Below are 11,545 nucleotides of genomic sequence, written 5' to 3' on the forward strand. Positions count from 1 at the left end.
AAAAAGCAGCAAGTATCAATTTTGCCAAGCTATATTTTAAGGACAAGGGCTCCAGACGCAGCCTCTTAGGGCCTTTAAAATTCAGAAGACTCCTGAAGGAGATTTTAGCTTGCACGGGGAACCACCAGCAGGATGAGAAAACAAATGACATCATGACAGACTAGGCTATGCCAGCGCGTGTCAATCTCTACGCTCTTACTGTGCAGCGAGTGAGGCAGCTTGAAGAAAGCTGGCCTATGCATGGGCAATTCCCAGCCAAGAGATCGAGCTCTCGCTTAATGACAGTACCCTGTTTGCACGGCCACGGCGCTGGCAGCACAGCCAGGGACGGGCTGCAGGCAGACACCGCTTTCGGGCCCTTCCAGGAGGCTCCTGAAAGCATTGCGAATGCAGGGCAGGGGGAAGAGAAAACTTTTTATTCGTGGCGTAAGCTTCTGTCTTGCTCAGTAGCCGTATGTTCAGATGGGACCAAGGGCAAAGAGGGATCCGTTCCAGTTTCAGTCATGCTCATGTGAATCATTAATCACTGCAAGGACTGGGGAGAGGCTGCGGATTTACATCCACGCAGCTTGTTTCAGAAACTGGGCTCAAAATAAAGACAGAGAAACAGAGAGAGTGCCAAAATGATAAAACATGACTGAGAGGAATATACGAAAGAACGGAGTATCATCTCCTTCTGTGTAACGTTCCAATGGAAAGGCAAATAGACATGAATATCAAAGTAATCCTACACATCCAGCACAATATCCAGAACTGTTAATGGCTTCTTCCCTCTCTGTTCGTGACACGAAGTATTGCAGGACCGAGATCACAGCCATCTCTGTAAAGGCAGGGAACACTTGGGAATTTCTGGTATAACGCTTTTGCTGGGAAATTAAAATGGAACAGTTGGTGAAGAAGAACTCAGGCTAGAGGAAAAAAGTTCAAAATGCACCAGATTTTGTATGATACACTAAAGAAGAAAAAGTACTTGAGAGCAGAGAAAGCTGCACTGAGATGAATCAGTAAATAAAAAGAGACTCATTGCTGTGCTCCTGACCAGAGCCATTAGCCAGCCAGGGAGGTCAGGTCTGGTAACAGTAAAGAGTCAAAACCGGGCTAAAAACACACATGGAGAGGGCAAGGGAAGAGGCAGCCACGTGTCAATGGAGGTCATATTGCTGAAAGAAGGCAAATGGGGAAATGAAACACCAGGCTTAACCCGAGCTGGTGGAGAGCAGAAGCTTTGAGGGAGAAAAGGAAAGAAGAAACACAGCAACCGATGAGAGATTGGCGACAAATAGGACAAGAAAAGGAAATGACAACTGGATCTGGAAGGAAGTCTGATGAGAAGGGGCTTTTCTTCACCAAGGAGGGTAAGAATGACTTTGAGAAGAGTGGCAGTGAAGGGGAAATACAGTAGTAACAACAAAATTTCTATAATGCAAATGGGGGTGGTAGCTCGTTAGTAAACTGGGAATGAGGTAGAAAAGTGGCAATGAGGGCTTGGGTAAGATCTCTGCTTTCGAAACTGCAAGAGATTGTGGGTCCTCCTCAAAACTAAATGCCAACACAGTGGTTTGTGGAAAATGGGACGAGAAGAAAAGAAAATATACAGCCCGCACCACGGTACCCTGTTTTTTGGGAAGCTCTGTACGCAGTCAATTGTGGCTTTCATTTGCAAGAAAAGAAACTCTGACTTGTTGGCTCTTTAAACTCTACATAGAGGACTTTGGTTCAGGCATTGGAGACATGTAAAGTGAGAAGCAGATCACACGAGGGAAGCACATGAGACAAGTGCATGACCGAGCTAAGGGTTGGAAAAGGAATGCTGTTTAGGATCTCAGTAAATTGACTAGTAAAGAATGGAGTTAACCACCAAAAAATTCATGGAGAAACAAGTGGGAAGAAGCCATGGACTTTGGAAACTCCTTCGTGGCCCACAGTCCTGCAACAGTTTGGTTATACAGAAAACTTCAAGGGCAAAGGATTACAGACCAGAATTTGAAAAGTTAAATCATAATGAAATCTAGGTCACTCAAGAAAATGTTCTCTTGGATGAAGCAAAACAAACCAAACCACTATTGTAGGAGGTGAAAGCAACAAAAGAGAAGAAAGACTGATCTGGTTTGGAAGGTTGGAGGTTGACGGCTAATTGTGTTGTGAGGATCCAGATGTGTCCATGGGAAAGACTATCTTTTTCAGAAGAAAAAGGGCAGTGTGAATGAATCCTGGCTAAGGGGAGAAAGCAAAGAAAGAAGGCAAAGATGATGTAACAGTTTAATCCTAAAGTAAAAAGCTAATTAGTCCAGAAATGTCTGAAGAATTACCCAGAGTGACCCTACAGACTTTGCGCAATATTTCTATTGAGTCTTGTGGTCTTTTGCCTGAAAACAATCACGCAGAAGTAGGAAAAGAACGGAGAGCTTGAGCATCTTGGTAACAAAAAAGTCAATTACCTTGACACAGCCCGTATAAGATTCTCTAAAACAGATCAACTGAGGTAGCAAAAACGGGCCTATGTTGTAAAAGCAGTCACTACATCTCAAGTATCAAGAAGCAGGCACAGCAGCAGACCTCCATACCCAAAAGCTGCAGCCCTTCTTCCTTTCCCCTGTGCAGACACGCAGGCAGAACAGTTCCCATCATAAAGGACTAGGTATGTCAAACCGTAGTGAATTCCAACACTTAGCCATATACTACTTGATAATACCTCTGGAAAACACCGCATGCTGTTTATCTGTTCCAGGTCTAGCTTCTAACTGTTAATCCTCTGGATGAAAATTAGAGTACACTTACTTTCTAAAAGTCACTGGGGACAAAAAACGCCCCAAACAAAACCCAGTGTTTTGCAGACAGATATAAATTAAAAGCCTCTCTTCCACAGAAGCAATTATTCTCCTCTAAATCTTCAGAAACTGTATTCAGCCAAACATACGACAAAAGGGGGGTGTAACTTCCTATGAAACAGAGCAGTTTCACTGCTTTGGAGTGAAGCTAGAGAAAGAATCCAGATGTTTTTTTAAAAAGTCATTACTTTTTAAACTGTCATTCCCTATGCTTCAGTAATGTGGTAGTATCACATACATGTTCAAATGCAGCTTTTACCTTTTATCTGGACAGCATCCAGTTAATGAAAAATTTATGAACACGTTAATTTCGTGCATTAGCCCGATGCATTTTGAGCTAATGTGCCGTAACAGCTTCTAGTATTTTGGCTGTCCTCCCCCATCTGTCCTTACAAATGATCTGTGGCCGTTTAAAAAAATTAGCGAACGGGCAAAGTAGAAAACCGTACAGTCTAAGCCAGTCTTACTGACTTCACTGCAAAAGCACTGCACGCATTGGTAGGCAGGACTGCAAACGCACTACAGCTCCCGATTGCAAGAATTCTGTTTATACGCCGTTTCAGGGCCTGATTCACAATGCCCCTGGCAAACAGTCGCACCGGCTTCAGCCGCTCGCTCTTCCCACATCACGTAAGGATGGGGGGGATGAAAAGCCTTTGTCCCACCAGTGACTGACCTGCCCTTTCAGCCACACGACAAGCAGCGGGCGCACCCAGGGCACCTTGGCCTACCTGTGGCACAAAGGGCAATGAACGTTTGTGCATGCTTCCGGATCAAAAGCAACTTGTCTTTAGGTAGAGGAAGCTTCCTTAGGATGTGTTCAATGAAATCGTGCGGGGTGACAGCTGCGAGGTTCCACTTCAACTTCCCCAGCACCACCAGCTCCCATTCCTGCAGGGGGGGATGGAGAGAGGAGAAGAGAAGAAAAGCCATAAGCAAGCCTGAAAAAAACCCCGCTTCGCTTATTTCTCCGATTGTAATTATATCACTGCTAAATTGGTTTTGCTCAAACATTTTTTTCCATATGACCCTACTGCTTTGAAGTTGTTGACTTTATTCTTTTTATTCTTTTTTTTTTTTTTTTTTAAACACTGGAAATGTCAAGCTCTACTGAAAATAATGAGACCTGGCAGCTCCTGCCAAGATTTTACTTTTTTTGTATCCAGTGCTGAATGCCCACCCAGAAAGTTTAGCCTGCAATTAGATATTGCCAAGGTCACTGTGGTCCTTTCCTAGTAACTTCTTTTAAATGGCTATAGTCCTTACTTTATAGCCATTTAAAGCCCTCAGGAAAACCATGCACAAAAATAACCTAAGATATACATTCTCTTTTTTTCAAAACGGGGGAAGTTAGCTTGATGGCATTCTCTCCGAAAACTGTACTCAAAAGCTCCTGCAGATAAATCTGATGGTGCTTAAACTACTCCAAGACAGGCTCTGCAGAAAGGAAACGCACATAATACAGCCAAGAAGTAGCCTGTGTAAATTATCTGCCAATAAATCATGTAGGATCCATTCCCGTATACTTTGCACACCCGAAACTCCCACTGAAATGAAAGGACAGCTTGGGCACGTACGTAACTACTGGCCATTCCCTGCGATGTAGTTACGTGTAGAAATGGTTCCTAATCAACGGGTCCAGCCATGGGGTTCAAGCAGGGCTACACCTTCACGCTTCAACATTTAATGTAAGTTTTGAGTACCTTACAATGCCCCGCAGAGTGAACAAAGCTCAGGCCTTGGACTCGTTTCTGTCTCATGCATCAACTATTAGCTATTAACTAAATTCCATGCACTGATTCTTGAGTCCTGATGATGCGTGAGCCTGATGGAGCCCAGCGTGGCGGGGAGCCCCAGCTAAGCTTGTAGAGCTGGCAAGTCGAAAAAAAGTCCTTTAATTTTGCAGCCGAGGAGACGTCAACCAGCGTTGCTGAGAAACCATAAACATGGACCCCACAATGCCATTTCTGCTGTCGTTTCTCTGAATAGATGCCCGCTTTAACAGCAAGTTAACTTTCCTACAGACATTCCTACTGGATTATGACAGAGCCCTCCATAGCTTGAAAAATCTCACATTCATGTATGTAAAAGGCCCCAGAAACCAGATGTTGGTTTTTTTTTTTTTCTGTTTCGAGAAAAGCTGTAAAATGTTTGAACTTAATGGCAATTACATTAACTAAGGACTGATCTTCCCAACATTACTAATGAGACAGATTTTGATACAGAAAAGCATTTAATCTAGAGGACTGAATACAGGGAAGCACTTAAAACACACGCTTAAACCCACGTGGCACAAAAAGGCAGGCACGTCGCTGCACATCATGGCGCTTCCCCCACCAGTCCGTACCGCCAGCGGGACACCTCGTGTCGGTGGCAGCCGTGGCAGGGTTTGCAGTGTGAAGCTTTCCAGAAGCATGAAGCCCCCCGGAGCCCTCCCTGTGGGGTCAGCTCCCACTGCCTTCACAGGAGAAACACTCCCGGGATTTGGCCAGCTGGGTGCGTTCACCAGGACCTGCCAGAACAGAGCTGCCTGGCCCAACGCACAGAATCACAGAATCATTCAGGTTGGAACAGACCCTTGGGGTCATCGAGTCCAACCATCAGCCCAACTCTACAAAGTTCTCCCCTACACCAGATCCCCCAACAGCTCATCCAAACGACCCTTAAACACATCCAGGGATGGGGACTCCACCCCCTCCCTGGGCAGCCTATTCCACTGTCTGACCACTCTTTCTGTGAAAAATTTTTTTCCAAAAAAATTTTTTTTAGGACGTCCCACCCGAGGCGCAAACACCTGTCTGGCGCTCCACACCACCAAGCGCTTTGCATTAATTATTCCCTTCGATAATTTTGGTTCTTTCTGTTTCTGAATGTCCAAATTGACCTCGAACTCACCCAGAAGCACCAGCCACCGCCTTGTGCTGAATTTTCAGCGCGACACCCGCCTCAGCAACAACCTACGGGGGGGGCGGAACCGCGTTCGCAAAAGCCACGGGGGGACGAGGCCGCAGCTCCCCAACCTCTAAGGCCAGGGCAGGGGTGATGATGATGGGGGGGGTGATGATGATGATGGGGGGGTGATGGGGCGGGTGAAGTCACCGCGTGTCTGCCGCCAGGTGGCGCCCCCGCCCCGCGCCTCCCGCCCCGCGCACGTGCGCCCGGCCGAGGTTGTGTGTCCCCCCCTCCCCGGGGACACCCACGGAGCGGGTTTGGGGGGGAGGGGGGGGGGGTGTTTCACACACAACACACATACGGCGTGGGGTTGTGGGACACACATGGTCCCCGCGGGTGGGAAGGCAGCACGGCGGGGCCAGAACCGGGGAGGTCCCGTGCGTGTGTCCATGTGTGTCCCCCCCACTCGTGGTTTCAGGGTCGTCCCCTCTCTCTGAGTCTTTTGCACTTTCTGCACCATTCACTGAATGCATAAAATAAAAAATAAATAAAAACTGGTGGAAAACGTGATATTTAAAAGGGTTCGCCGGGCGAGAAAGGGCGGGAGGGAAGGAGGAGGTGGGCAGCGCAAGAGCCGACGGCGAGGAGGTGGGTGGCGGGGGGGCTGCTTACCAGCAGCTCTTGGGGTTTGATGGAATTGTCCGTGTATATGCACAGCTTCTCGGCTGTGAGGGGGATTGTCTCTTTCAGCTTGGAGGCCAGGAACATGCACACCGCTCCCAGCAGTTGCAGATGGCACTTCCGAGTGGGCACCACAGCTAAGAATCTGTCCAAGTAATTCATGGCCAGAGGGAAAACTTCTTCTTCGCACTTCTGCTCTTCACAGACCTGCAAAGGCAGGAGCATGGGGAAGGGAGGATGGGGCGGCAGGAGGTGGGGGGGGGAGGAAGAGAGAAAGAGACAAGAAGGAAAAAAATAAATAAATGAGTGATCCCACGAAACAGACCATTGCCTCCCTGCTATGGCTCCTGCTATTTTTGTTTCCCGGGGAGCTAAATTTTGGGGGAGGGGGAGATCTCTGGAGAGGCTGGGAAGGCTGTCAATCGGCTTTCACATTCCTTTAGTTCATTCAGTAAGAAATGAATTCAAGACACTGTGTGGCAGAGCCGAAAAGCCCCATCCAGCAGCAAGCGAGCAGCCTCCGACTTTTTTTTTTTTTTTTTTGCGACCCAATTTTTTCTTTTTTTTTTTTTTTTGATTTCGTCATATTTTCAAAAAATCGATAAAAATATTAACACTTCCCCGGGGGTCCCGGTTTTGGTACCGGTGGCATCCCGGGACGGTCCCCTATCGTTTCCGACAATTGCAAAAATTCCCCCGGGGGGTGTCCCCCAGCCCTGCGCCCCCGATCCAGTCGGGGGGGGGCGGGGGGGAAGGACGGGAGACACAGCGAGGGCGAGGTGGGGTGGGGAGAGCCCGAGCAGCCTGGATCCTTTTAGCAGGAGCGAGCGAAAAAATGATTTCAAAAATTTACCAAAAATCGGAGCAGGGGAGAAAAAGCACAAATCGCACATGAAAACCAAGCGGGGAGTCTGAGCTTTCCAACCCAGGGGGTTTGGTCCGGGAAAAGTCCCCCCCAAAGGAGATCCGAAGGGGCAAATGATGGATGGTGGGGCCAGGGCAAAGGCAGGCGACTCTGCGGGGATCTGGGCCCGCTGCCGCCCCGCCTGAAGTACCGGAGCGAAGAGGGGGCTCGCCGCCCGCTCGGGCCCCCCGACAGCCCCCTCCAGGCCGGGGAGACCGGGGTGCAGCGGCGGGGTGCAGTTCTGAGCCCCTTCTTGGAAAGGAGGGGGGGGGGGGGGAGGGAAGACGGGCTCGGCGCCTCCGAGCAGAGTTGCATGCAGCGCAACATGGCGAAAAAAAAAAAGGCACGTCCTCACCACTGCATACGTGGGCATGAAATCCTCGCCGGGCAAAACGCGGGGGGCACCGGGCACCCCCCCGTCCCTCGCCCTGCCCCGGGCGCTGCTCCCTTTTCCCAGAAAAGCCTCAACCTCCAGCGCTCCCGGCCGCCCGCAGCCGGAGGCGGCTTTTCTTTGCTTTTTAATTGCAAATGACTTTTCCAACTCTCCCCCCCCCCCCCCCCCGTTTCCTCCCCTCCTGCACCCCACTTTGCGGCAGCCCCCCCCGGAAGGGGCGATTTCCCCCGTGGGCTCTCGCTGCGCCCCTTCCCCCCCACCACACCGGGTGAGTTCAGGCGGGGGAGGAGGAGAAGAAGAGGGGGGAGACGGACACAAGAAGAACCCCCACGGCGACCGGAGGGACGAGAAGCTGCCGGGGGAGAGGGGCCGGGGCGAGGCGGGGGTGCTGCCCGCGGCGAGGAGCCCGGAGCCGGCCGCCCTGCTTCTGCCCCCCACCCCGTCCCCGCTTCTCCGAGGAGCCGGGGGAAGGCGCCGGGATACAAACCTCCAGCATCCAAGTGGCCACCATCCTCCTCATGAAGGGCTGGATGTCCTTCTGGACGCACTTGAAGTAGGAGCATTGGGGCAGATACCTCTCCTCTATGGTTAGTAAGTTGTGCAAAACGCGGTCATCGTAGAGCAAGTTTGGGTCAGGCAGAGCTCTCCTCATGGGATCCACCTCGCAGCACAGCAGCTCCATGTTTCCAAAGAGATCTCCCTCTTTCTCTGATGGAAAAGTTTTTTTTTTTTTTGGTTTTTTTTTTTTTTGGAAGGGGGAAAGGGGGTGGGGAAAGGAGAGGGGTAAAGGAGGAGGGGTAGGTGGGTGGGAGGAAGACGGCAAGGCTTTCCAGCTCGCTCCTGCCTCCCCTGCAACTCGTCTCTCGCTCTCTCTTGATTTCTAGCCTAAAGTTGAAGCAAAGTGACGCAACTCGCCAGGGCAGGCAGTTCTCTCTCTCTTGTTATTATGGAGAACAGCAGCTGGTCAGACGTAACATCAAACGCGGTTTTTTTTTTTTGTTGTTGTTTTGTTTTTTTTTTTTTTTTTCCTCTCTATAAGCTAACAAGGAACCAGGAGGCCCTCGTATAGGGACACACACACACAAATGACAGCTTCTCCTTTTCTTCCTTCCAGCGACCAAATGAAATCCGCTCCACACTTCTGCGGGAGCCTGTCTGAATCTATTCCCCCCCCCCCTCCCCTTATTGCAAGAAATTATGGGGTCCCCCTTGGTACCCACGGAGACGATGGGGGCGAAGGATGAAATGCCCTGGCTTAGCGGGATGCCAGATCCACGTCCCGTGCTCCCCCCCCCCCCCCCCAACCCCTTGACCCACTCCCCCCTCCGGCACCCCCTTAATCTGCAGCCGGAGGGGGACAGAGCTCCCCGCTAGCTGCAGCCTAACAGCAAAGCCGGAAAAGACCCCAAAGCTCCTTAAGGGCTGGGGGTTCCGCGGCGTTTTTGGGGTGAAATCTAACAATATATCACCACGCTACTTCCTCCGGCGCACAGAGGCGTTTCTAGCAGGCGAACCGTTTTAGCGCTGCATGGCCACACTGATACAACTTTCTAGGAAACGCAGGGGGGAGGGAGGGAGGGAGGGAGGAGGGAGAGAGGTTGGCTGGGGGGTGGAGTGGGGGGGGGTGAAGACGAGGGGTTATGTCCCGCACCGGGCGACTTCCACCCTCCTCGCACTTCGCCGGTGTCGCCGTCGCTCCCCGCCTGCAAAATGTGTCAAGTTTGCGAAGTCTCTGCCGCTGCTTGCTACGGCAGAGCGGAGGCTCCCGAGGGGGGAAGGCGCTACCCGGGGCCAGCCGCGGATGAGCTATGCGGGCGCGGAGCGGCGGCGGCGGCCCCCGGGGCCGTGCGAGGACCACGCTCCCCCCCCCGCCCCTTCCCCGCTCCGGGCGCCACAGAGGTGGGCTTGGCGGGGGGGGCGAGAAAAACCGCCTTAAAAGTGTGAGTGGGGAGTTTGGGGCGCCGCTTCCCCTCCCTCTATTTGCATAGCCAATAGCTCTGGGGCTCTCGCCGCTGCGCGCTGATTGTTACCGGGCAGATTATATTTTAAGGACGCATGCTGCCCGGCATCGACAGCAGCCCAGGGGGGGAAGGGGACGAGGTGGGGCTCCCTCACCTGAGCGCATCGCCGGGTCCGGGAGCCGCCCGGGCCCTGCCGGCATCGGGGAAGGCGGGCGACCGGCCGTCGTTGCCCGCGAGTGGGCAAACGCGCCCCCTTCCACGCCAGCCCTCGCCCCTCGGCATCCAAACGGTTGGGAGGGATGGGACCGGTTTTGTGGCGGGTTGCATCTCTTGGGAGTCCAGCGGCTCCCTTGCAAAAACCGGTCCCGCACCTCACCCGCCCGTCGGAGCAAATGGCTCCTTCGCCACCAAAAAGCCACCAAGACTCCTCTCCCCGTCCCCCGGTAACGCGGAGCCGGGCCGGGCCAGCCGAGCCCTTCACGCCTCGTTAGCAGCATTTCCCCGCAAAATCAACTCCGCGCCCCCCTCGCCCCGTCCCGTCCTCGAAGCGAGCAGCCAAACGAAGCGACGGCGCCGTCCGGGAGCTGCCGGGCACCGTGTGTGGCCCCCTCGCCCCCCCCACACCCACACCCACACCCCCACCCCCCCCGAGGCCGGAGCTTACCGGGGGCGAGCCCGCCGGAGGCGGAACCGGGCAGCGCTCTGCCCGGCAAGCCTGGCGCTTTAGGAGGGCGAAGGAGGGGGGCGCGGAGGGGGCACCCCCCGCCGTACGTCGAGGGCGGCGAGCGGGGACCCGCTGCGGCGCGGCGTGCTCCGCAATGAAAGGCTCTTTAACTTCCACCATTCATTTCCCCTTCCTGGCTACTCCTGTGAACAGGGAGCGTGTTGTGTCAGCGCACGTTTTCCTTCTCCAAACTTAAATTCATAAGCGCTCCCGTCTGGCTTTGTAGCCCGACAATGCAGCGATTGTGATTTATGTGGGTTTCGGGGAGGGGGGGTGTGTGTGGAGGACGACGGGTGTCCTAATTGTCCGGCACCGACTTTCCGAAGTGGGGTGATGTCTGGGGCACGGCGAGGCTGCCGCGGGGACCGGGGGAGGGATGCGGGGGCCCCCCGCGCCCCGCCGTGGGGTGGCCGCTGGGGGAGCAGCCAAGTGCCCCGCGGACTGGCCGCTGCCTCCCCGCCACTTTGCTGAGGTGAGGGGGGGGGGTGGGGGGGAATCCCGTTAGGAAAGAAAAAAACCCACCCTAAATCAATAAATGGAAGGATGCCAGTTCTGCACGCGGAGGTGCCGTTGATCTGCGGTGACGTCGTGGAAAAAAAAAAAAAAAAAAAACAACAAAAAAACCCAGAAAAACGCCCCAACTTTTCCCCGGTGCGACGGGTTTTAAACGCCGTTCCCGCTTCCAACGGGGAAACGCCGGTCCCGTGCAAGGCGCGGGCGGGCAGCGGGGCTCCGCGGCCGCGGAAGGCAGCGTGCCCGAGCTGCCCCGCCGCCTCATCGCCGTGCCCACGGGCGCTGCCGCACGCGTTTGGAGGCAGCAGATGTTTTAACAGCCTCCGTGTAGAGATTACCGAGTGCCATATGTTAAATACCACCCTCCCTCCGGGGGGGAAAAAAAAAAAAAAAAAGAAAAAGAAAAAAAAAAACTTTTCGCACTCGCTCCCCTTCTTTTGCTGAGCTGCTTCGCCCGTTTAAAAGCATAAAGGATTAAATGAAACCTCCTCGCTGTGTGGTTTTTGCTCCGGGAGCGGCGGTGCGCGCAGCCCCAGGCGGGCGCTCCCGCGGAGCCGCGCTGCGCCCTGCGCGGAGCTGCCACGGCGGCCGCGGGGGAACCGCGCTCCCGGGACGGCCCCGCCGTTTCCCCCCCCCACACACACACCC

General features: G+C 53.4%; 1 protein-coding gene across 2 annotated transcripts in view; it reads right to left on the bottom strand.

Moving 5' to 3' along the window:
- Positions 1-9,395, bottom strand: part of CCND2 (cyclin D2) — a 37,327-nt gene extending 27,932 nt beyond the window's left edge. The window contains exons 1-4 of one of the 2 annotated variants that reach the window (XM_074872033.1): positions 9,351-9,395; positions 8,187-8,407; positions 6,393-6,608; positions 3,560-3,719 (exon numbers count right to left, since the gene is read on the bottom strand). In XM_074872033.1, coding sequence (XP_074728134.1) covers positions 3,560-3,719; positions 6,393-6,608; positions 8,187-8,381 — 571 coding nt within the window. In that variant the 5' untranslated portion in view covers positions 8,382-8,407; positions 9,351-9,395. Of the gene's footprint in view, positions 1-3,559; positions 3,720-6,392; positions 6,609-8,186; positions 8,966-9,350 lie in introns of those variants that run through there. The other variant, XR_012629331.1, reaches the window with a different exon arrangement.
- Between the last annotated feature and the right edge of the window lie 2,150 nt (positions 9,396-11,545).

Source organism: Strix uralensis, chromosome 5 (genome assembly GCF_047716275.1).
Source record: "Strix uralensis isolate ZFMK-TIS-50842 chromosome 5, bStrUra1, whole genome shotgun sequence".
Lineage (NCBI taxonomy): Eukaryota > Metazoa > Chordata > Aves > Strigiformes > Strigidae > Strix > Strix uralensis.